Source organism: Silene latifolia, chromosome Y, assembly GCF_048544455.1.
Source record: "Silene latifolia isolate original U9 population chromosome Y, ASM4854445v1, whole genome shotgun sequence".
Lineage (NCBI taxonomy): Eukaryota > Viridiplantae > Streptophyta > Magnoliopsida > Caryophyllales > Caryophyllaceae > Silene > Silene latifolia.
The window spans coordinates 253,451,887-253,479,041 of NC_133538.1; the positions used below are offsets into that span (position 1 = coordinate 253,451,887).

At 36.6% G+C, this 27,155-nt stretch overlaps 1 protein-coding gene across 1 annotated transcript; it reads left to right on the forward strand.

The window, feature by feature from the left end:
* Window positions 1–1,022: 1,022 nt before the first annotated feature.
* On the forward strand, window positions 1,023–3,578 carry LOC141630463 (uncharacterized). The gene has a single exon (XM_074443278.1). It carries the CDS (start codon window positions 1,023–1,025, stop codon window positions 3,576–3,578), a length of 2,556 nt encoding a protein of 851 aa, XP_074299379.1.
* The last annotated feature ends 23,577 nt before the right edge of the window (window positions 3,579–27,155 follow it).

Below are 27,155 nucleotides of genomic sequence, written 5' to 3' on the forward strand. Positions count from 1 at the left end.
ACTCGGTTTCTTTCTGGTAGCAGGAACTTAAAGTCTCAAGACTTGTAACTTCTGAGTTCTGCTCACTGAAACATTAAAACAAATTCACATATACAGACTGAAAAAAAGGATATGATCATTGGAGTGAGCCTGCACTGCTGTAGTGCTGTACATGTTTTCTTGTTGTCAACAGCAAAATCTATAAAACAACTATCCTAAGCTCAGCAAACTCTACTTCTATCACTGAGATTAATGACATCTGCTTTACATATTTCAAGTTAACTTTTTATACAATACTATTTTCCTCAATTTAACTATGCTCCCCGGTGAACCATCGTCCATTCATCAACATCTTTTCGTTCTAGGAGCCAATTGTGCGACTCTATTTCCCTGCGTATCACTGTTCCGAACCCTCAAAAGTCCGTTGATGTATCTTTCCCCTGCCATCGCATTTCCATTCACTGATTTGATATCAAACCAAAATTATCGCTTCCTTTATTTTTTTTTCTAATCAATTATTTTTTCTTTTATGTGGACACTTTGTTATACTTTAATTTAGCTCAGGTTCATCTTCCATCAAATCATTTTTGACACTCTTTTATTAGCATTGTGTCACATCATCGTATTCAAATGAAAAAAAAAAAAGTGAAATACAGAATTTATGTGATTCTCTGAAGTACAGAATTTATCAATTTGGTATTTAGTTAGTCTTCTAACTTTTCACATCTGACTTATCTATATAATTAACTATATAGATAAATATGGCGCGTACTTGGATGTCTGATGCAAAAAAAGGTGACCCAGAATATGATGTCGGGTTAGCCTAATTTTATGCCTTTGTTAGAGAGAATGTGACAAACACATCTAGTATGGCGCGCCCTTGTGATATGTGTCTTAATATGAGTTATATGAGCTTGTCAGATGTAAAAATTCATTTACAAAAGAGAAATTTTAATCCAAAATATAGACGCTGGACTTTTCACGGAGAATCTAGAATCATAAAAGGAGTAATTGGAGAAGGTATAAATCTCCAATTTAGTGAGATGGAGAAAGAAACATGTTTCAATCTAATTGAAAAGGATTCTAATTCACTGGAAGATCCGGATTTGGGTATGAATTCGGAGTCGATTGATGAGTCTGATGATAACTCTGAAAATATATGGGGAGATCTTTTTGGAGAAAATGAGGAAGAACAGAACTCGTCTATAAATGTTGATGAAGACATTATAGATGATGATGAAGACCTTAATGAAAATGATTTGGAGTACATAAGTATTGTATTAGATAAGTTAAAAGATACTGAGATGCCGTTGTATAAGAGTTGCAAGAAATACACAAAATTGGCGTCAATTGTTAAGCTATATAATTTGAAAGCAAAAAATGGGTGGAGCGACAAGAGTTTTAATGACCTCCTAGAATTGGTGAAAGACATGCTTCCCGAAGATAATGTGCTTCCCAATCGCACCTATGAGGCAAAGAAGATACTTCGAGGAATTGGTATGAAATATGAAAAGATTCATGCATGTCCTAACGATTGTATATTATATCGCAAAGAATATGAGACATGCACGCACTGTCCAGTTTGTAAAGAGTGGCGGTATAAAAAGAAGGAGGGGATCCCAGCAAAAGTTTTGTGGTACTTTCCAAGAATTCCAAGGTTGATACGCCTTTTTGCGAACAAGGAAGATGCAAAGCTATTGACATGGCATAAAACTACCAAAGCTAATGATGGGAAGTTGAGACACCCGGCTGATGGGTTAGAGTGGAAGTACATTGATTCTAAGTACCCGGAGTTTGGCAAAGAACCGAGAAATCTCCGTCTTGCATTATCAACCGACGGGATGAATCCTTATAGAAATTTGAGTAGTCAGCATAGTACTTGGCCAGTACTTTTAGCTATTTACAACTTACCTCCATTTTTATGCATGAAACGCAAATACTTGATGTTGTCCTTGTTGATTTCTGGGCCTAAAGAACCTGGTAACGATATAGATGTTTATTTGGCTCCTCTTCTTGATGATTTGAAATTATTATGGGATAAAGGGATAGAAGTTTTTGACGCCTATCAGAATAGCGTATTCAATTTAAAAGCAATGTTATTGTGCACTATATCTGACTTTCCTGCATATGGCAATCTCTGCGGGCATACGGTACATGGGAAGGAGGCGTGCCCTTTGTGTGGTGAAGATGTAGATTCTTGCTATTTGACATTTTCTCGGAAGCAGGCCTACTTAGGATATCGTAGGTATTTAGAAGAGGATCATTCTTATCGTAGGCAACAAAAAGCGTTCAATGGAAAACCCGAATATCGTCCACCTCCTAAGATATTAACGGGGAATGAAGTATATGAAAAGGTAAAAGATATTCAGATTACATATGGGAAGAAAGGTTCCAAGTTGGCGTCTCGTGGTTATAAGAAGATGAGTCCTCTTTTTGAACAACTTCCTTATTGGCGTGACCTCTCTATAAGACACTGCTTAGATGTTATGCATATTGAGAAGAATGTATGTGATAATATCATCAACACTCTTCTCAATGTTCCAAATAAGTCAAAAGACAACAAGGCGGCTAGGAAAGATATGATGGATATGAAAATTAGGCCTGAGCTAGCACCACAAGAAAAGGGTACACGTTCTTATTTGCCTCCGGCTGCTCATACGTTTTCAAAAAAGGAGAAAATGGAGTTTTGTCAGTGCTTGCATGGTGTTAAAGTGCCAGAGAGATATTCTTCAAATATAAGCAACCTTGTATCAATGCGAGATCTCAAGCTTACTGGTTTAAAATCTCATGACTGTCATGCATTGATGCAACAATTACTACCTGTAGCGATTCGTTCTATTTTACCTAAAAAGGTTCGATTTGCTATAAGTAGGTTCTGCTTTTTCTTCAATGCCATATGCAACAAAGTAATTGATCCCTCAGAGTTGGACTCGTTGCAAAAACTAATTGTTTCTTCTCTTTGTCAATTTGAAATGTATTTTCCTCCTTCTTTTTTCACGATCATGGTTCATCTAACTGTACACTTGGTTAGAGAGATTAGATATCTTGGGCCAGTTTATTTGAGGTATCAATATCCATTTGAAAGATTGATGAAAGTGTACAAGTCCTACACTTCTAATAGATATCGGTCTGAAGGGTGTATTGCTGAGCGTGCAATTATTGACGAAGCACTTTCTTTTTGTTATACTCACTTATCTGATGCAGAATTACTTGGGGTTCCTAAGAGTCGGCATAGTGAGTGGATGACGGGAAAAGGGCTTAGAGGTCATGTTTGTCAAGATATGACAACAGAGAAGTGGCATATTGCACACACATATGTCCTTCACAACGAGGATGAGGTACAACCATACATCGAAGAACACATGGTGTTCTTAAGGAATAACCACCGAAATAAAACCGAGAAGTGGATTGCAAATGAGCACAATAAGACTTTTAGAGTTTGGTTTAAGGGTCGAATCATTCAAGACTTGCAAGAATATACAGAAGCTATCTCTTCCAGATTAAAACGACTTTTATTGGGCCAGATATTTCCGCTTCTTCTTATACTGGTTATGCCATTAATGGTTGTATGTTTTACACTCGTAAGCAAGATGACATGAGCACAATGCAAAATAGTGGGGTTTGTGTAGAAGCAGAAGCAATGTACTTTGCTAGTTCGAAAGATAAAAATCCTATTTTGGGTAAAATGAATTACTATGGAGTTATTGAGCAGATTTGGGAGTTGAATTACAGAGAATTCGAAATTCCTATATTTGGTTGCAAGTGGATTGAAAGTAACAATGGCGTTCGCAAGGATGAATTAGGATTCACGTTGGTTAATCTCGGTAAAGTCGGTCATAAGGAAGACCCTTTCATATTAGCCACTCAAGCAAAACAAGTGTTCTATGTAACAGATCCGGTGGACAAAAATTGGTCCGTTGTTTTATCTGTACGGGGTAGGGGTGCACTGGATACTTGTGATAAAGATGTTGTATTTGAGGGCTTTGACCATCAGTTATCACGGTTCGACGACGCTGATATTGTTAACTCTTCAAGTTTATATGCGCGTGAGGATCACAATGAGGGCATATGGATTGAGAGTGAAACCAATTCAAAAAAACGTCCCCGTGATGCTGATGTTTGAGTAAACATGGTCAAATTTATATTTTTACTGTTTATTTCATTATTTTATTCAAGTAATTTATTTTGTAACTTTCTTTTTTCATTAAATGTACGGTATATTAATAAAGTAATTTAATTTATAAGAGAAGCATTTCTGCCTTGCAGAGGACAAACATTTTTGTTTTTTTTTTTTTTGTCAACCGAGGGCTTCCTTTTCCATATGGTGAAGTCACCCCGCATTTGTTCTTTTATTCCTTTGCTCCTGCATTAGCTCTTTGGTTCCTTTGCTTCTTTGCTACAAGTTTACTCTTATGCCAACTGTCTAGGTTGTAAAGAGTGGTGGTGACTTTGTGAATTAAAAATACTAATTGAATAAATTTATGTGAAGGTTTAGCGATGACACCACAAAAGAGAAAAAGAAGTAAGACAAAAACACTCCGGCAATCTGGTGATGGTACGACTAAGAGAGAAAAGCGTTCCCAGAGAGGTCGATCGGTCTTAAAGTTAGCATCAAAAGCTCTTAGAGATGAGGACCCAATAAAGTTAGAATGGGATAGTGAGCTAAATCTCATTGACTGGAGTTTGGGTGCAAGTTCGGTGAGTTGGATTGGAATTACTTGTTCGGGACACATTAGTCGCACGGTTGAAAAATGGGATGATGTGGATCGTTGACAAGAAAAGATATGTTAGAAATTATCACAGTATGTAGAAAATTACTTGGTTTTAAAATCATTTATGTTTTCTTATACAAAGGGTTAGTTTTTATCAATATCTATTTTTGTTTTACTTTGACCATGTAGGGGGCATTCACAGTTAGTAAGGAACGTGAAGAATGGTGTCTTAGTAAGGCAGGAGAGTTATGGAGAAAGTGGAAGAGTAAGTTAGTCTGTGAGTGGTTATACGATGAGGAGACAGGAGCTATCCGGTGGACACCGCCGAGCTTGTGGAAGCAGATAAAACCGGATGAATGGAATTCATTTGTGGCCTCCCATACTACTGATGCATTTAAGGTAATTTCTAAAATTCACCATTATTTTGGGATATATTTTACCTCAATACAATCTCCTAATAGGAACATTAGCGCAAGTGAGGTGGAGAGATAGCCAATTTCTGAAATTCACCATTATTTATCCGAACAAAAGGTAACAATGCATTGGGATGCCATCTGAAGCCGCATCCACTTTCACTAGAATACAATGAATACTTCCAGCTCTTATGAGAGTTCATTCATACCAGTGCTTGTAAATTTTAATTCCAGTTGCTGATATTATTGATTGAGTTAAACCAAAATAATTTTAATTTATACCAGTTCATCCAGCTCCAGTAAACCCCAGATTTCGTCAAGATCGGATCACTCACCACCTGTTATAAACACACAGCTATCAGTTTCTGTACAAGTCAACACCGAAAACATTACGCCAATGACTCAAAACTTTCGTCTATGGTGCGGTAAGAGGACATATATATTGCTTAGTCAGCCCATTAGGGGCTATACCTCATGGGTTTTTGTGTCTGAACACTGGAAGAATAACTCATTTATACATGTTGCCTAGTCATTGAGCACATAATACTCCGAAAACAGGATATTTAAGTCCGCCACTAGCACAGCCTACCTCTATGATGAAACCAATTTGAGGCGACTATTTCTGAATGTTGCAGCAAGCAACTACTGTTTGGTATTTTAGGAAAGGCATACCTTTATAAATTCTAAACTATTTTGATGTCACTGCATGATATAGTTTATAACACCTTGAGAATGGGCACAGGCAAATTTCAACACACTAACATTGTATTCTCATAAGAGTTACTGTTTTTGTGGCTACAAATTAATCATTCTACAATGTAAAATGATATTTTGGGATGAAAAACAGGCCATTAGTGAGAAAAATAAGAAGAATGCGGCTCAAAGGCAAGCACAATACCATGGTTCTCGAGGAGGATATCGGGAAGTTGAAAAGAAAGTTGTAAGTTAACTTTTAATTGTTTAACTTTCTGCATTCATACTTATGGAATATTTAGCCAACTTAAGTTAAATGCCTTTTTTAGAAAGCAGATTTTGCCGCGAAGGGATGCCTCGTGGAAAAAGTTGATCGATATTTAGTTTGGCTAAGGGCTCACAAGTCTGAGAATGGAGATATGACCGATTATGTTAAGGAAGTGGAAAAAAAATTGTAAGTTAGTATGACATTTGAAATGTACGTTGAAACTAATATATATGTAGCTAATTTTGTACACAACTATTTTATTTTATATGTGTGTGTAGGAAGCAATAAAAAAAGACGTGAAGGCAGGTGTATTTATTCCCAAGAGACGCGATGATATACTCGCTAAGGCGCTTGGCAAGGCCGAACATCCTGGTCGTGTTCAAGGAGTTCCTAATGGCATAGGCATAAAAGAATATTTTGGGAAAGCTCCCAAAAACCCAACTCCAACAGAGTTGAAGGAGCGGGTAATTTATTACTAAACATTGGCTTTAGTCAAGAGTTAACAAAGTGTTCAATAAGAAACTGATTTCTTATTCAATTTTTTCCCTGTGTAGATAAGTACTTTGGAAGAGCAATTGAAGGAAACTCAAATGATGATGTTGAAGTTCTGGCAAACGGGTGAGCGACCAAGTGAAGAAGTATTAGCTCGTTTCATGGACGCGATGATTAAAAATACACAAGGAAACTCTGCATCTATGGAGGGATCTCAATCAGAAGCTAGAGAGCAGTTAGAAGCTGGAAAAGCTACTAGAGAGGAGTCTGGAGAGGAGTCGCCCGATGACGAGCCATCTGATAAGGAGAAATCAGTTGGGCGATCTAGTGAGGAGCCACTATCTGATGAGGTTTTCCGTACTCCAGTGGCCACCATTCCGAAGTTTTCTATCTCAACACTAGAGGTAGTCAAATTATATTCTCTCCCTTATATCATATTTTCTCCTACACAATACAGTTCTCCTGTTTCTTCTTCCTTAAGCTTTCGTACCTCAACAATGGCATCTCTAAGCTTCTTCAATGGAAGCTCTTCATGTCACTCTATTCAAATTCACAGGCTAGCATAAATATATTAACCTTACTAATTTGTAGTACTTTCTTATTTGCATTGACAATGTTTCCCAATCTGATACTTTGTAATTTAACCTCCAGTAATCTTTGGTTTAGTTTCAACATATCCATGGTATCATAGATGATAGACCTGAACATAACAATGGATAATTTCTCACATTGTTTTACAGATTGTCAATCATATTCTTTTGCAGGATGTCTATGAAAATGAAAAGAAGGCCTAGTATGATGCCATGAGAAGAAAAAATTCTTATATTTATATGGTTCCTTTTTAAAAAAGGCTCTGAATACTATAGAGTATGAATGTGAGATCATTGATACTTTTAAAAATGCTACATTTAGATTTCAGTAAGAATGTTGAACATTTAAGTAATTTTTTCTTTTAGAAAATAAATAAATCAATGCCATATGTTAAATCTACACCTTCTCAACACAACTTTATATATAGATATAAGTCCTTGTTCGTACTGGTATTTTAATAATCTTATATTGATATAGATGACATATTTTGTAATTATGATTAATTTGAATTGTGTAGGCTTGGAAAAATTGTGTATTATCATTGCCAGGAAAACCGATAAAGATGGTGGCTTCAGGATTGGTGTACATATAACGTAATGGGGAGTTTCTTTCCATTCACGGTGCCTCCCTAGGTAATTGTTTTAAAAAAGTCACAATCAAGGAAGTCTATGGTGGATCCGAAAATGCTTTGTTGCCGGTACCCACTGGCCACTTGGAGATATTAAATGATGATAAGGGCTCATTTGTTCAATGGCCAGAAACTAATATTCATAGTCCTAATGAGGTAATTTCAATTGCCTCTCCTAATAGAGAGGCATGTACGCATAAACCTCTCCCTTAAAAATCCTGTAGAATTGCATTAATCTCCTTTATCTTCAGCTCGCCGTGTCAAACAATCGTGGAACACCCAAATCAACCAATTCTACACAACCAAGGTCTAAGCCTTTAGACCCAACATCAGCCTATTTTCTTGGCGTTAAAGTTAGTCCCGAGTTCAGGCAAAAATGGAGAACCATGTCGTTAAAGAAGTTAATGATTGAGGCTCGTGTGTTAAAGACAAGTACAACGATGATCAACGTGGATATAGAAGAGCATATACTACACCAAGAACAGAAATGCATGCTTACCTATGAAGACCTTATTCATTGGTGTGATGAAGAAGAGATAAGTGCCTCTCACATTGTTGTATTCATCACGGTTGATTTTTAATCTTCGAAAATGTTTTATACAATTTTCTTAATTTTTTTTTTGAAATTAGTTAGTACGCTTTAATAGTTACATAGAGTACACAACTAAGCTATATATATTACGAGAGGCCCATAGCCACAGCATCCCAGCCAGCCGGTCATCCCACAAGCGCAACAATCATCCTTGCCTTATTTACTTTATTCTTTAGCTGCATGTTGCATATAATTTGTAATTAATGTCCTTCTGTAAATATGCTTGTATCCACTAGTATATAAAACTGTGTGCATAAGTGTGTAAAGCAGATAGTTTTCTAGCAAATATCGCTTCTATGCTGCATTTTTAAACCATATAACCATTAATATAGCTGAGTCGACCAATTACCTTTTTTTTGGTGGTAGGTATTTAACTGAACTGGTACAGAGTATGAAATGTACAAATTCATATGGATTCTTGTGCCCCACATTATTGTCCAAGTTCGCTAGTTTTGAAAATGAAGATAATCGGTCAGACTATATTGTTAAGGCTATGACATGTACGGGTTGTGAAAGTGGTCGAAAGCTTGTTTTTGCTCCGTATTTTGAAGGGTATGTACTTTTTCTTCATACTACTGTTAATTATATTATTCAATGCTATTTATTAATACGCAATGCTGATTGTTTTATTTTATAAATGATAGTAATCATTGGATGTTGGCTGCCATTAATCCGAAAGATAGTGTAGTATATTGGTGTGATCCAGCTGGAACTCTAGAGCCTCGTAAATTTTTGAAGGATACAATTAATATGTAAGCTCGGCATGTATACGATTTAAGAAATTGCAATTATTTCATAAATCTACATTTGTTTTAGTAGAATAAATATAATTAAGCTAAGTCTATTACGTATATTTAACACGGGGCAATTACTGACTAAGCTAAACTCTATGGATCCACTTTTCGGGTGTCACCAAGAAAAACAACTTGAATGGAAAATAATAAAGGTACCTTCAACTAATAGTGCTTTTATCTCTTTTTTGACTGTTTTATTTTTTTGTATGTAAGACGAGGTCAGTATTCTCATTAATAAGAGAAAAAAGAAAGTTCTTTTGTTCATTTGTTGGTCCAACTGAAGAATCTACCATGTGTTCATTTGTTGGTCCAACTGAATTGTCTTGTTCTTGTACCATTGTTAGTTTTCTTTGGTAACTTGTGATCATCTAGATTTCTGCTAAAAAAATTTAAGTCAGGTATGATAGTAGTGTATAAGTCGCCGTATTATTTACTACAATTTTTAGCCCACACAAGCCGGTCTATGTGATAGTAGTGTGTGACTCATTGGTTTTTACTATAATTAAGCCTAAATAAGCTAAAACCAGTAATATGAAGTATGATTTCATTACGTTGTAGTTGACATGATTATATAGTTTATGTTTTAATGCTGTGGGATGATTCTATATACGTTGTGGAGTTGGCGTGATTTTGATTTTAGTGTCCTACACAGCCTTTTGGGACCGTCTTATGTGGATATTATGTCTGCCGATATATGTTGGAGATTATCAGAGGACGATATATTAATATTATTCCAAATGTACGTCTTTTCATTTGTTTATTTTGTTTTAATATTTACTTCATTTTACATAAACTAAACATGTTGGTATGTAAATAATTGTAATTGTGTTATTTTGGTTACTTTGTATGCAGTTCATGATTAGAGCTCCGAAGACATACTCGGTTGAGCAAACTGATGAGGTCCGGGAAATTTGGGCTAAATATGCATTGAATTTTAAGGCGGAAGTATTTGATGGCAACGTCTAAAGTAATTAGGCTGATCGGATAGTTTATGTGATGGTTTGTGGATGGAGAAACTTGTTTTAGTGCTTGTGTTCAAAATTGTCAATAACTTGTTATTTGGAGCTTCAAACTTTTTGGGTTTTGATTGGTTGGGTTTTAGAGTATAATTGTAAGAATATTTGCTGGATTTTTGAAAATATAGCCAGATACAATATTTAAGCTATACGACTATTGTCGTATACGGTATGAATAATGAAATAATTTTCTTTTCAAAAATCCGGTTGTGTGAAAGCGAATGGATGTGTGCCAATATTGTGCAGGGTATATTCGTAAATTGGCGTAAAATTGATTTGAAGAATTTGCGTGAATTTGATTTGAAAAATTGGCGCGAATATGATTTCAAAAATTGGCGCAAAAATGTGTAGAAGACGGTTCCTTGAAAAAGCGTCATAAAGTTGGAATAAAAATTGTGCGAGCCATATATCAAAAACAAGACGGTTCAGATTAGCAACCGTCTTCTTAGAAAAACAAAAGAAGACGGTTCAGATAAACAACCGTCCTGCTTTGAACCACCAAACAAGACGGTTTGACTTAGAGTTGACCGTCATCTTAGGCAACGAGGACGGGTGAATTTAGGACGGTTGGATTAACAGTTAAGGACGGTTTTGAACCGTCCTCTTTGAGAATAATTGTAGTAGTGTATAATTATATCTTTACATATCTCATGTATCCTACTTGATATATTTGTTTATGATAAAAGATATTCTTATTTTAGGAAATCTTATCATAATTTTAGAATTTATAGTAAAGATAATATTTGGAAAGATTATATTCTATCTCTTAGAATATTCTTTATTATCTTTTAAGGCTTTTAGGAAAGAGATAATAAGAAGATATGATTTGCATTTATATCTTATTATTTTCGGCTATTAGGGTTTGTGCAAAAAACCGTGTAGCCTACTCCTTCCTTTCCTATAAATACTTTGTTATTTACAACATCTAAAATAGAGACCTTAAGCATAAAAATTAATTTCATCTTGATAGAGCAAACCGTGTGTTTTCAAAGAAAAATCGTTTTGTTATTTTGAAAAGTCGTGTGTTTTAAAACTCGCATACTTGTTCTTAATTTATCGTTATAAGATAATAGTGCTTAGTTGATTTCTTAACTTGTTCATTAACGTGAACCTTTGTTAGAATCATTAGTGCTTTCTTATTAGCGTAAGTTAGTCACTCGAGTATTTAACGGTACTCATTGAGTTACAGCTAGAGTCAGTTGTACGAGTTGGGTTAGTAAATTTGTTATCCGTAGAAAGGTACTAAATTTATTAATCGAGAATAGTGGACGTAGGTTTCGATTTGTGAAACTGAACCACTTCGAAAACCGTGTGTCTCTTCGTTCTTTCGCTTGCTTCGTTTACTTCCATTAGTTGATTAGTTAAAGTTTAATCAATAAACTTTAAATAATCAATTACACATACATAATCAAAAAAGCTTTCAAAAGTTTTAAAACCTCAATTCACCCCCCGCCCCCTCTTGAGTATTTTGGATCAATAGACTCTTCAATTGGTATCTGAGCCTCGTGCTCTTGATTGCCTAACCACAAAGAGGCTGATCTATCTTGTTTTTCATTTATCTTATCATTTTATATTCCGCTGCCTATCACGTGATAAATGGATTCCAAATATCTCAAGTGTCCCATCTTTGATGGGAAGAATTATGGATTGTGGAAAAACATGATGACTCACTATGTGAAAGGACACGATTGGGAGTGCTAGAGGATTATTCAAAACGGACCACACAAAATTCTTGTGGCATCCGAGGAAGGCACTACCTATGAAAAGAAAGAAGATATGGGATGGGCTCGAATTAGCTTATGAGGGTACTTCCATTGTTAGGAAGCACCGAATAGATTTGCTTATGCCAAAATATGAGCTATTCATTATGGAGCCTAATGATTCCTTAGATAGCATGTCTGCAAGGTTTTCAAGCATCATAAACGAACTGAAAAACCTAGGTAGGAAATTCAGTACTGAGGACATTGCTAGAAAGGTTCTTAGGAGCCTTACTAAGAAGTGGCGTGCTAAGGTCACTGCAATGGAGGAATCACGAGATCTTGAAACCCTTTCCTATCAAGAACTCATTGATGCTCTCATGGCCCATGAAATTACTCTTAACAAGGACGACGCTGAACCAAGTCGCAATAAGAGTATGGCCTTAAAAAGTGAAGAAGTTGACTCTGAAATAGAGGATGAAACTGTTTTGTTTCCACGCCGTTTTAAAAATAGGATATTTCGAAACAAACAAACAAAATCATCCTACAACAACAACAACAACAAATCATCCAATAAGAAGGTTACTGATTCAAAGTCATCTTTCGCAAATAGAGGATGCTTCAAGTGTGGAGAATCTGGTCACATGATCAAAGATTGCCCAACATGGGAGAAGATTAAGGACAAGACAAAACGTGAGAAGACAAAGAGAGAATTCAAACAAGTTATGATGGCTTCGTGTTGGGGAGACCTTGACTCAGAAGATGACGAGGAATCTGAAAACGACGAAGTGGCCAACCTTTGTCTCACCAATGTCAGTCTTGACCTAATCTCCGACGGTGACGATGAAGGCACAAATTCTTACTCAAACTACTCCCTCTCGGAGAATCAGACAAAGATGACGATGAAGAGGTAAGTTATCTCGAGCTTAAAAAATGTGTTAAGAAATTGTCTAAAAGTGCTTTAATTGAATACTTTGAACAATCTCTAGATAAGTGTCACGAACAGGATTTGGAATTGAAAGATCTAAAGGAACAGATTCTCGAAATCGCGGAAGAGAATCATACTCTCAAGGCTAAATCTAAGAAGTTGAAATCTAAAGTTATAGCTGAGAAAGCTACAACGCTAGATTCTACTATGGCTGAATAGAAGGAATTAGAATCTAAAGTTATAGCTAATGAAGCTATAACTTCAGACCTAAAGCTTAACATTAAGCACCTTCAAGCCAAAGTTATAGCTAATGAAGCTATAACTTTAGAACTTAGAAAAGCCAAAAAACTTTCGGAAGCTAAGGTCACATCTGATGAAGTAGTGATCTTAGACCAAAAGAAAGAGATAGATTCTCTTTCAAAGCAATTGAAAGAATCTAAGGCCGATATGATCAATGTTAAGAAACAACACACCGATGTTGTGTTCATTCTTAACAAACGATTCCAAGACTTTCGTGATAACTTTAAAAAGGACAATGATGTAGATCACACGAAATGTCAAGAGGAAATTAAAACCCTAAAAGACCTACTTCTACACGCTAGAAAGGTCCATGATAAGTGGGAAGGTAGCACAAAAGTCCTAAACTTCCTAACCAAACAATTAGACAATAATATGAATATGGGGTTAGGACATGAGTGCTACAGCCGTAGAGATCACTCTAAATGCAAATCAACACCTTCGGATTTGATTTCAGAAAAAGGAAGTATGTTGATCTTCCTGAATACCTGATTTGCAATTACTGTGGTCATACGGGTCACATCCAAATCAATTGTGTCAAAAAGGCTCATGACATACGAAAAAATGCCGAACATGCTAAAACTGTTGACACAGTTGTCGAGGATAAGGAAACCCCCACTAACGAGCCTAACGAAGAAAGGAACAATAAATTTCGTTGGTTTTATGACATGGCCTTTGACTACACTAAGAAACCTAGCACTTCTCAAAACCCTTGTCGATCTCAACCTAGTAAACCTATTCACAAGGGAAATAGTCAAGAGAGACCTAGAGAAATTCCTAGACCTAGAAAAAACCCTAACCCTAGAACAGCTCCCAAATCAAACAAACCTAAGGTTAGGAAAACGGTCATTAGACGTGTTTGGGTTCGAAAGGATTTAGTATTTAGAGTAACTAATTATAAGGGACCCAACTTAGCTTGGGTACCTAAAAAATGTATCTAATCCTTTCTGCAGGAAGTAGTGAAAGAAAACAATCAATGGTATCTTGACAGTGGATGTTCAAGACACATGACCGGAGATAAGAATCTATTTCTTTCACTCAAGCCCTTCAACGGAGGAAAAGTGACGTTCGGGGACAACAAAAAGGGAAAAGTAATCGGCGTTGGCAAAATCGGAATCTCTAAGTCTCACACGATCAGTGATGTTTATCTCGTGGATGGTCTAAAACATAACTTGCTAAGCATATCTCAACTATGCGACAAAGGTAACTAAGTAGTTTTTCATACTGATAGTTGTCGCATTATTATTAAAGGAACTAGCAATGTTATTCTTGAAGGCCACAGAAAAAGGAATGTTTATATGGTAGATTTAAATGCTGTGCCTGCTAACTCTTTCTCATGTATGAAAGTTACTCTCGATGATCCCTGTTTATGGCATAAATGGTTTGGTCACATTAACTCACTAACCTTGAACAAACTCAAGAAGTGGGACTTGGTTGAGGGGTTACCTAAGATCAAGTTCGACCAAGAAAAGATGTGTGACACGTGTGCTAGGTGCAAACAAGTAAGATCATCGTTCAAACCGAAAAGAGTAGTAAGCACAAATCAAGCCTTGGAACTGGTACACATGGACTTATGTGGACCTATGAAGGTAAGGAGTACAGGAGGATCAAGGTACGTCTTTGTTCTTGTAGACGACTACTCAAGGTATGTATGGCCTATCTTTCTTCATTCAAAAGACGAAACTTTTGATGAATTTGATTGTCTTATGAAACGTGTTCAAAACAAATATAAGACTAATCTTGTATCTATTCGTACAGTTCATGGCACCGAATTTGACAATCAAACCTTTATAGAATACTGTAGAGTTAATGGTGTAGGGCATAACTTTTCTGCACCAAGAACTCCTCAATAAAACGGTGTCGTTGAACGTATGAATAGAACCTTAGAAGATATGGCACGTACAATGCTCTTGTGTAGTGGTTTACCTCGCAACTTTTGGGCTGAAGCCATTAGTACTTCTTGCTACATCCATAATCGTGCTATGATCCGACCTATCCTCAAGAAAAGCCCCTACGAACTCCTTAGAGGTCGAAAACCTAATATCTCCCATCTTCGCTGTTTTGGGAGTAAATGTTCTATACATAATAGCGGTAAAAACCGTTTAAGTAAATTCGACCCTAGGAGTGATGAGGCAATTTTTATAGGATATTCAGATCATAGCAAGGCTTACAAAGTCTTCAATAAGAGAACTCTTTGTATTTAAGAATGTATCTACGTTATTTTTGATGAATATAACGTGTTTGATAAGCCTTTACAGGATGAGGAGGAAGACTTGGATGAACCCGACTTTCGTCTCTCAAGAGATGATCCCCCGGAATTGGAATTAGAGGACAATGAGATTGAGGGAACGAATGATGAACTTGATCGTTCCTCAAAAGATAAAAAGGAGAAAAACAAGTTATAGTTGATGATACTATAACATTGACTCAAGACAAGAACTCCCAAACCAATGTTATAGATGATGTTACTATAACCTTGAATCCAAATCAAGGTGTAGAGTCCGAGGTTATAATCGGCTCTAATACGACACCCGGATTGGATTCAAGGGAACTTCCTCTAATTCCGAACCAAATGAAATCGGGACAAGTTCAAATAACGATGGAGAACCAAGTATCTCAACAAAATGGAAATACAAGAGCTCACACCCCATGGACGATATTCTTGGGAATATTAAGAAAGGTGTTCAAACAAGACGCTCATTAAACAACTTCTGCTCTTTCTACTCTTTCCTATCCATGATCGAACCAAAGAACATCAATGAAGCTCTTGCTGAATCAGATTGGATTATAGCTATACAAGAAGAGCTACAACAGTTCGAAAGAAACAAGGTTTGGCACTTAGTTCCTAGACCAAAAGATCGTTCAGTCATTGGAACTAGGTGGGTCTTCAGGAACAAATTAGATGATGTCGGAGTCATTGTCAGAAACAAAGCAAGATTGGTGGTCCAAGGGTATAATCAACAAGAAGGAATAGATTATGACGAGACTTTCGCACCTGTTGCTCGTCTTGAAGCTATTAGACTACTAATAGCTTTCGCTGCACACAAAGGGATGAAGCTCTTCCAGATGGACGTAAAGACATCATTCTTAAATAGATATTTACAAGAAGAAGTCTTCGTTGAACAACCTCCTGGTTTTAAAAATATCAAACTTGAGGATCACGTATTCAAATTAGATAAAGCCCTATACGGATTAAAGCAAGCACCTAGGGCATGGTACGATCGATTATCTAAGTTTCTACTTGAAAGTGGATTTAGTAGAGGATCCGTCGACAAAACCCTATTTCTAAAAACTGAGGGTTCTGACCTTTTGGTTGTTCAAATATACGTCGATGATATTATCTTTGGATCAACCAACCGAAGCCTATGCAAGTATTTTTCTGAGTTGATGACTTCTGAGTTCGAGATGAGTATGATGGGAGAACTGAAATTCTTCTTAGGGCTGCAAATACAACAAACTGATGAAGGCATTAAAATCCATCAACAGAAATACATCATGGAGTTGATTCGGAAATTCGGAATAGAAAATTCACATGATATGCTTACTCCAATGGTCGAGAACAAGAAATTGACATGGGATGAAAACGGTAAATCAGTTGATGAAACTACTTACCGTGGGATGATTGGGTGGGATGATTGGATCACTGTTATATTTGACCGCAAGTAGACCCGATATTATGTTTAGCGTATGCGTTTGTGCGAGATATCAATCATCTCCCAAAGAATCTCATATGACGGCCGTAAAATGAATTTTACGTTACTTAATTGGAACGGCCAACTTATACCTATGGTATCCAATGGAGTGCAATTTTGATCTAGTCTGTTATTCTGATGCCGAATATGCAGTGTGTTCTCTAGACAGGAAAACCACGTCGGGTGTCGCCACGTTTGTTGGACCATGTATCATCACGTGGGGTTCGAAGAAACAAAATTCGGTTGCTCTCTTAACTGATGAAGCCGAATATATTGCTGCAGGACTGGTATGTACTCAACTTTTATGGCTTAAGCAACAATTACGTGATTATGGTGTTGACGTAGGATGTATTCCTATTTTTTGTGATTATACTAGCGCGATAATAATTTCTAAAAATCCCGCACAACATTCACGTACCAAACACATTGAAATAAGACACCATTTTATACGAGACCATGTTGAGAAGGGGAATATAAAACTTGAATTTTGTAGTACTGAAAAACAATGGGCAGACATTTTGACAAAATCATTAGCTAGAGAATGATTTGAGACTTTACGGTTGGAAATTGGTTTAATCAGTGGTACCTAAGCTTCTATATTTGTTCAATCTTTTTATGACTGACTAGTTAAGTTAAGATTGTATGACTGTGTCCGTATATTGCGTTGCATGAATAATTTCATTTGTAGAAATACTTTCATCATACAATTCTATTTGCCATCTATAATTTAATTGTTATACAAACTAATTCCTTATCACAATAAATAAAACACACCAAATCTTTTATCTTTCCAAATCACAAAGAATCATTCCTATATTGCTATTTCTTGTACACGGCTCAATCATAAACTTCCTATACAAACTCAATTTCCTTATTCTTATCTTTTACCTTAATAAATATATCCCTTAAATTCCTACACCTACCATAATTCCTATTCCTAATTATACACTTACCATAATTACTCTCCACTTGTTAACCCTATACCTAGCCTACACCTATATCTACCCTCCTTGCGTGTTACCCGTCCACACAACCCCACTTGCATACTTTTCTTTCTCTCAAATTTTTACCATCATCACAACTCATCTTCTTTACACAACCCATCACCATCACCTCCTTTTTCAAACCATCATCATCATCATGAATCCAACCCATGCAAAAAATACCCGATCTTCAACCCGTCACCACCAAAACCGCCCCTTTCATAACCAAACATCACCACTACCACCACATGATCCTCATTCCACTAATTGTTCTTCACCCCAACCAAACCAAAATACGCCCCTGTTTCGTGGTCGGGACGAGTCGGTGTCCGAAGGCAAAAGACGCCGTCTTTTCAAAGGGAAAAATAAGGTGGTTGTCGATGACAGTGAAGCTGTGGAGGAACCCGAGGTAATAGTTCGGAATGGTGTTGCTCGTACCTTGCTTAGGGATGTTTCGAAAGCCGCGACAAAAGAGGGATTAAATCGTGTTCGGCTTACTCATGACGAAAGCATCCTAGTTAATCGAGTTTTGAGGTATTCCATTCATGGTGGAAGGTATTATCCGAAATCTTGGTTGGTTAATGTTCTCGCTCTTGCTTTCTTTGTTAATTTTCTTGATTTTCAAGGGTGGAGTCACATTAGTTAGTTTTCGGGTCCTATTTATCCAGTTGAGGTGGTTCAATACTTTGCTAGTGTCTCAATTAAGAAAGGAGTCTTGCATGCGGTTGTTAATGGAGTTGATGTGACGGTCTCTGTTTCGAATTTTTGCTCTGCTTTTTCGGTTCCCGATGAAGAAATTGAATTAAATCCGAGTATTGAATGGTCTAATGTTGTGAGTAAAAAGGAGTTGTTAGTGAAAAAGTATTTTGAGGAGAAGACGGAAGGAGGTAATATCGTGGTTCGTCCTCTCTTGGCAAAAATCAAGTTCCTCTTGAACTTTTTGTGGAACACAGTGGTGCCGAGGAGAGGAGGCCGTGATAAGGTGTCGAGTTATGAAGCTATAATGGTCTTTTCTTGGTTGGAAGGTCAGAAAGTGAATTTGGGTAGTGTCGTGTTGCACCGTATAATTCAAACAAGTCTCACGGTGACAAAAGAGAAGTTGAGCACCACAATCGACTTACCATATGGGATGTGGGTGTCTCGGTTGTTGGAGATTAAGCGTGTGGTGGGACAAGACAGTTACGGTGTTAGTGCTCGGGATTGTATGTGTGAAAAGTTGATCAAGCTAATGGGTCTTGTTGTTGATGGACCCGAGTTGCTTCTTGTTAAAGATGTTGAGAAAACGCCGTGAGATTCGGGTTTGGGAGCTATGGAGTCGAAATTGGAGGGGTTTATGAGTGGTTTAATGGAGAAATTTGAGGAGCATTCCACTAATTTGGCTACGGTGTTGTCACAGGTTGGACCATCTCGATCTTTAGACTCGGGCTTGGATGCTACTCGGGTGTACTCTTGGATGGAGGAAGTGGACAAAAGGTTAGCGGGTTTTGAGAGGGAGTTGAAGGCAATTTTTGGGGAAGTGTTCCCACACGGTGATCGTCTCACTTTCCTTACGAGTCAGGGTGGAGCTTTAGTTATGCACGGGAAAGCCGTGGCGGGTGATCAAGCGCTCACGTTGAAGGCCACTAAAGCTCTTTCCTTGAAAGTGCTTAACTTTGAAAGGAGCATTGGTACTCTTTCTCAGCTGGTTCGGAGCTCGTTTGACCGTCTTGATGCCTTAGAGCATCGTACTAGGCCCGACTACGTAAACCCGTATAAGACCCGTAACATTTGATTTCCTCTCGTCTTACCACATCTAGCCCTTACCTTATCTAGCTTTCTTTTTCTTTTCCGTTGGTGTGTTTAAACATTATCATTCGGCCCATATTGGCAATACACTTGTGGTTATGGCCCAAGTGTTTCATTAGACATGTGTTCATTCGGCCCACTTTGGCTTAAACATGTTTAATTCCTAGTTTGTATGATAATTATCTTTTGGATGCTCATAGTCTTCCTTGTTATTATTATTTCCTATGACGTTTTATCTCTTGTCTCGTCTTATATTATTCTAGTCATTTTTTATTTATTCTTAGCTTTTCGATGATGTCAAGAGAGGAAAGAACGTCTATAGTAAGCATCTACCTAAGCTTCCTCCTTGTCAAGACCAATTGTCTCTTAAAGTCCTTAAAGTTTCGGTTTTTGAAAAATCGTTTTGATCTTGCGTTAATCTTTATTATCAAGATAACGGTATTATATTGAGGGGGAACTACTACATACTTAGTCACAATTTTAGGAAACTTGCCATCATAAAAAAGGGGGAATTTGTTGAACCATATAGCTTATATGTTTATGTTTTGATGATGTCAAGGTGCTTTACATTCTATATACTTGTTGCATGTAATCGTTTGTTAAGTGCTTTAGAATTAACCTATTACGAGCAACAAAGAAAATTGTGACAATTGCATGTAAAGTTCAAGCCCTTATTCAAAGATCGAACGATTCAAGATTCATTCAAGAATTATGTGAAGACGAAGTTCGTCTAAAGATTAATCAAGCTTGGATGATGACGTAGCCTATACTCGAAGATCTCCTTGAAGATTAGAATAGTATAGGTGATTATCTCGTAATGGTAATCAAGAATGAGTTTCTTGAATTAGTAAAGTTATAGCTTTGCAGCTATAACATTACTAGTAAAAGAGCTCAATGTTATAGCTCTCCTACTATTACATTGAGATGCTGAGTTTTTATACACGACTTATAATTGTTTCGAAAATTGTTTTATAATTGTTTAAAGTTTATTTTAAATGTTTTAATGAAGGTATTTATATAATAAAGCCCGGTTTAGTGAGGAGTCCGGCTTTGTATTAAACGTTAATTAGTAGTCATGATGGATCAACTTATGAGTTGGACTTTGCTACTAATTAGGGTTTCTATATAGCTTCTCTTAAAACCTAAATTCTAATCATATGTTAAGATTAGGGTTTTCACGAGTCACGGGGCATATGAGCCGTGACATCTCGTGTTACCTAGGGTATATTAGGTTAAGATTTTATTCTATAATAATATCTTTACATATCTCATGTATCCTACTTGATATATTTGTTTATGATAAAAGATATTCTTGTTTTAGGAAATCTTATCATAATCTTAGAATTTATAGTAAAGATTATATTTGGAAAGATTATATTCTATCTCTTAGAATATTTTTTATTATCTTTTAAGGCTTTTAGGGTTTTTGCCAAAAACCGTGTAGCCTACTCCTTCCTTTCCTATAAATACATTGTTATTTACAACATCTAAAATAGAGACCTTAAGCATAAAAATTAATTTCATCTTGAAAGAGCAAACCGTGTATTTTCAAAGAAAAACCGTTTTGTTATTTTGAAAGGTCGTGTGTTTTAAAACTTGCATACTTGTTCTTAATTTATCGTTATAAGATAATAGTGCTTAGTTGATTTCTTAACTTGTTCATTAACGTGAACCTTTGTTAGAAACATTAGTGCTTTCTTATTAGCGTAAGTTAGCCACTCGAGTATTTAACGGTACTCATTGAGTCACAGCTAGAGTTAGTTGTACGAGTTGGGTTAGTAAATTTGTAATCCGTAGAAAGGTACTAAATTTATTAATCGAGAATAGTGGACGTAGGTTTCGACTTAAGAAACTGAACCACTTCAAAAACCGTGCGTCTCTTCGTTCTTTCGCTTGCTTCGTTTATTTCGTTTACTTCCATTAGTTGATTAGTTAAAGTTTAATCAATAAACTTTAAATAATCAATTACACATACATAATCGAAAAAGCTTTCAAAAGTTTTAAATCCTCAATTCACCCCTCCCTCTTGAGTATTTTGGATCAATAAACTCTTCAGCATGTTATGTAGGTCACAGTTTAGGTGAGTGACTGTTTCTCTTTCTCTCTTACACATATATTTTACCCTTTGCTTCATGAGAGAAGAGTGACCCCGTGAGAGTCCGATTTTGTTGGTCTTTCAAGGTCGATAGGTCAGCTTTATTTATGGACATCATATAACTCGTTTGCGTATTGACTGCTGTAGCTATGACTGTTAATTTTTGATTGCATTAAATTGGTTCAAGTAGACAAGTTATAGGTAGCTCTGAGTTTTCTCTTCCGTTCCATTAGTTTGCATTTAGTTTACTTGAGGACGAGTAAAGGTTCGGTTTGGGGAGATTTGATACGTGCAATTTATATAGACTATTTAGCCTTTTATTGCACGCAATTCTATGCCTTTTTGTATCGTTATGTATTGCAAAATGCTCCGAATTGGCTACTTTGTTTTGCTTTGTCTAATTTGCAGAAATGAACCCGAAAGTAGCGGAACCGCGCCTTATTCGTCCTGTTCAGCATGCATTATAAGGAGACAAGAATATTGGAGCGAGAGTCATGCCTTGGAAAACGTGAACGAAGGTCAAGGAAGCTGCCAAAGACGAGTTAGAGGCTGATATGATGGACACCCACTCGATCGAGAGGCTTTATGGTTCGATCGAGTGGTTTGGCTGGAATAAGTGGTCGATCGAGTGATTCCAAGAGCTCGATCTAAATGGCATTTATTGGATTTACACGATCGAGAGCTTTAAATGCTCGATCGAGTACATTGGCTGGAGAAGACCTCGATAGAGTGGTCTGAAATCACTCGATCGAGGGGTTTTCTGTTATACACGGGTTTAATTAAGCCCGTGATAGTTTATTTTGTTAAGTATTACGCTTCCCTATATAAGGAAGTCGTAATTAGGTCATTAGGAGATCTTTCATACACTGTTTACTACCTCTTAAACTTCTAAATCTCTTAATTACTCTTTCTTTACTGCTTAATCTTTCAACCCTTTGTTTTGCTTTGTGGATTGATCTTTATGCCGGGTTCTTAAGATTGTAATCATTCTTCTACTCTTAATCTTAATACTTTGTTTGCATTAATATTTTGTACTTTCATTATTACTCTTGCCCTAGTCTTGTTTATGCTTGATTGTTATCGTTTCATTATGTCCCTAATTAGCATGCGTATTGTTATTATTGTTGACACCTCTAAGAACATGAGTAGCTAATTCTCTTTATGTTAGGACTAGGGAATCCATGGTAGGATTGTGACGATGTAGCGAATAGACTACATAATTTATATGTGAGAATTTCTCCCCATAGCAATATAATTGTAACACTAATTTAGTTGAGTGCACGCTTCTAAATTACATTAATCTGGTTAACTTTACTCCTGGAACGGATGATTTGAATAATAGACCTTCTATGAACAGTAGACTACCCTAATGAGGACGAAAGTTATGTTAGTGGAAATCTAGGGTAGAAAGTGGACCGGAAGGTCCTTTCCCTTATCCTTCTCACAGTAGATTGTCTAGGCTATTTGCAACTGATTCGATTGACTACCATGGTGAACCGAAATCCTGGCATACTTTCTCTTATTTGATCACTCTTATCGTATTTTCTTATTTTTATTGCTCTTGCTTTATTTCTCTTTCCTTAAATTATTTTATAGTTTAGAAATCAAATTAAAACCCCCCATATTGTGACTTAAATAGACGGACCTTTAGACAGATATCTTTCCTCCCTGTGGAGAATCAACCCTACTTATCACTAGCTTCTGTTAGTATATTTAAGTTTATTTTTGGTACACGAATGACAGTATCAAATGATAAGACGGAAAAGGTTAGTCTAAGCGGTAAATAAGTAATCTACTAGTCCAAGGTACTCTCTAGCTCACACGTCTATACCCCATATAATGCACCTTCACAAACCTTTCATTCATGTAAATACGAAAGCTACACACTCAGTAGGGAGTAACTCAAGGTTCTCCCAGCCACAAATTGTCGAAACAAACATAACAAAGAATATAAACAGATAAGCACATTAAGTAAGATGTGAGTGACTTGAATCATCACTAAACATGGGATTCTTCATGTTTAAGACAACCAAGATAAGGCATAAGCAACAACAAATAAATGGAGAAGGAAAATAAAGAAAGTAAACACGATGACTTAGCCACGAGCACGTATTCCAATGAGATATGACCGATGCAACCATCCAAATAATTTAAGACCTTTACTACACTCATTAAATATAATTTTCCCTGGTACGACGACCCTAAAGATCATAGTAACACAGTCCTAGTCTAAACCTGGCCAGACTCTCGGGACAGAAAAGTTCCCGATTCGACATGCGGCAGAACAGTCCGCATCCAAGACTCGATCGATAGAATGGAAGTCGAGCACCCACATTCGACAGAACGTCACGAAAGAGGCGGAAGAAATGAGATAAACTCGTACGTGGCGGAACAGCACAAGTAGGCATAAAGGTAAATCAAGCATATAAGATATCATTATCGCATTTTCACAAGAATACGACTCCTCTCAAGTAGTTATTTAGAATAAATCATTCATACTTGTATTATATTAATAAGCATTTCATTTCATATATATACATGCCAGTTGGACAAATTATAATAAGCGATAATGAACAATTTGCGTTATGTAAAATATGAGACGAAACGTAAATAACCACATGTGAATCATTCATAAGCCTACACCATAATATAGGATTGGCCCAATAACTACAAGTTATATGCAAGCCCAATTATAAAACATAACAAAAGCATAGAACAAAGGAAGAAGGAAACAAGGGGTGTAGCCATGCTATCCCAACCCGTGATCACCCATGCCCAGCCAGGCCAAGGCCACGCCGCCAACCCACGGCCAACCCAACTGCCCATCCAGCCTTGTCCACAGCCAGCCCCACGGTCAGCCCAGCCGTGGCCAACACCTCCAATAAATGGTCCAACACAGCACCCTAATAACTTACCGAAAATGCAACATTACATGTAAATAGCAAGACAAGTTCATGAGCATGTTTGAGACGGGAATTCACATCGACAATACTACTTATAGCAACCACCTACACACACCAAGTTGGCCACCATTAACCACCCAATAACAGCCCACATAACCACCCCCACGGCTGCCCATAACAGTCCCACACAACCCTCATTTCGACCACCCAAAACAGCCCCATAAAGCTACATAAAACTGTGCCAAAAACAGCCCTATCGAGACAACTTTAACACGAGTTTTTAAGCATATACAAAACGGAGCTTTTCCCACACAACAAGTAATAACGAAATGAATTTACATGTATAAAGAAAGCTCAAAACAGTCCCGAAATAATACATAAAATCGTTCCACATTTCAGCACCTACATCCGCCTTTCACGGCTCCAAAACAACATGAAAAACAGTCCGTTTCGAGTCCATATTAAAACAACATTGAAAGCAAGGTTGAGACGGAAATAAAGCATAATTAACCCATGAATAACAACAACTAAGTTTCTCCCAACATTACTTGAAATTGTCATGTAAAAACAGTCCATTCAACCACCTTTTGAGACGGAAATTCACCCGACAAAACACACCCTCCATACCCGAAAAAATACATGGAAGATGCAAGCTAAGGAACTACTTCAAATAAGCATGTAAAATGACTAATAAATCCACACATCCAACCACACATATGAGGTAAGCATAAAGAACCAAACTTTATGACAAATAAGAGTGAAAACCGAAACAAAGGGGTGAAATTTTGACACTTTGTCAAGTAGCCTATCACCGTTACTTCGAAAGCTCTCTAATATTCAAGTGAATGGTCCACAATGTAAGAATATCTCTCTAGGTCTTCAAATTCTTCACCTAGAAGCAAGGAAACGGAATGTTAAAGCTAAAAACCGAAACTCTTGTAAGATGGGGTCATTTCCAAACCATCACAAGAGTGAAACTTTCTTACCTAGAAAGTTGAAGGACGGAAAGGGGAAGAGAATGGCGCAAAAATCAATGAGAACGGTCGAGAAATGAAGGAGAAATCTAGGTTTGAAGGGGGAGTGTCAATGGTGTTTCCATGCTTGTTGTTGCTATGAGTGTATGACCGAAAATAGAAAGGAGAAAGAGGAAGTGGACGGATGAGTATGTGAGAGAGAGGGAATAAAAAAAAGATTATTTAAGTGAGGTGAAAACAGGTAGGTGTGTTGTCAACTTGTGGTTTGTCCGGATTGTCCGGATTAATCAATTCTCACAAGAGAAATGTGACAGTCTTTTACTAGACGGAAATACGTCTCAAGTCTACTATAACTTAAGACGGAAATTATTATTATTATTATTATTATTATTATTATTATTACTACTATCCGATTATATATATATATATATATATATATATATATATATATATATATATATATATATATATATATATATATATATATATATATATATATTATAAAAACTAAGCCATAAAAATATAATTTGTATAAAAATTATGCTTAAAAATATAATTAATTAAATTAAGTAATTTAAAATATATAAACTAGTCAGATTATAATCCTATCAATGGACCTTTTCAAGGGGTACTCCCACCCGAATAACGTCTTGATTCGGTGGAGTATTACAGTTGTTGGAGTGTAGTTGGTCAAATTGGTCGGTCAAGTGTTTTTAATGCACGATGACGTTACTAAAAAATGTGTAAGGCTCATGTTTTGGATCGCTAGGTCCAAAACATACGTCAGTTTTTGACTTAAGAAGTCAAAGTCTAGAATCTTAAGGGAGAAAAGAAGGAGCGGACTCTAGGGTATCTTCAAATGAGGCACGAAGGGGGGTATTTATAGAAGATTGTATGGTATTGGTTGCTTGGTGTTGTTTTGAGGCTACGTGACTTAGGAAGAGCCCCTTTCGGCGCGAGCATAGCTGCGACACAAGGGGTGTGTGGTCCTTTTCGCAAATTTGGATTTTCTCTTTTGTTATATCCTATATTTTGTTGGTTGTGTTTTGTAGTGCTTACCTTAATACCGCGTAACTTGGTATTTAGGTGTTATTTAGTGTGGGGTTTTTTTTGTATGTTTGACTCTGGTTGAGTTGGGTTGAGTCGGGATTCGAATTTTGAGACAGTTTTGGGCTCGGAGTCATTTTTTACTGTAATTGGTGTCATTCCGACGCCGTCATCATGCATAAAATATTCTAGGTATTTTTAAATTATTTTGGAAAGTGTTTCATTATCGAAATCGATTTTCTAACTCTCTGCTGTACCGGCATGCTGAATGTCAATTAGACATTGTGATTCCGAGACATGTTGTAGTCCGTTAATCGTCGGGTGTTTATTGGGATTCTACAAATACCAGCTAACTACAATAGCAAAATTTTGTTTTAAGTCCAACAACAAACTCATAAATAAACAATAAAATGGAAACGATTTGAGTACATTTGAATTAAAATAAATTAGGTTGAAAAAAACATGCATTTTTTTTTTTGAAAGGTGAAAAAAACATGCATTTTGTAACATATGACTTCTATTATTCAGCTAGGTACACTTTATATAACCAACATTTGATTAATCACTTAGAAATTT

What these genes read in the sequence shown, in the direction of transcription:
- LOC141630463 (XM_074443278.1), top strand. Translation starts at nt 1,023, where the DNA reads ATGGAGAAAGAAACATGTTTCAATCTAATTGAAAAGGATTCTAATTCA.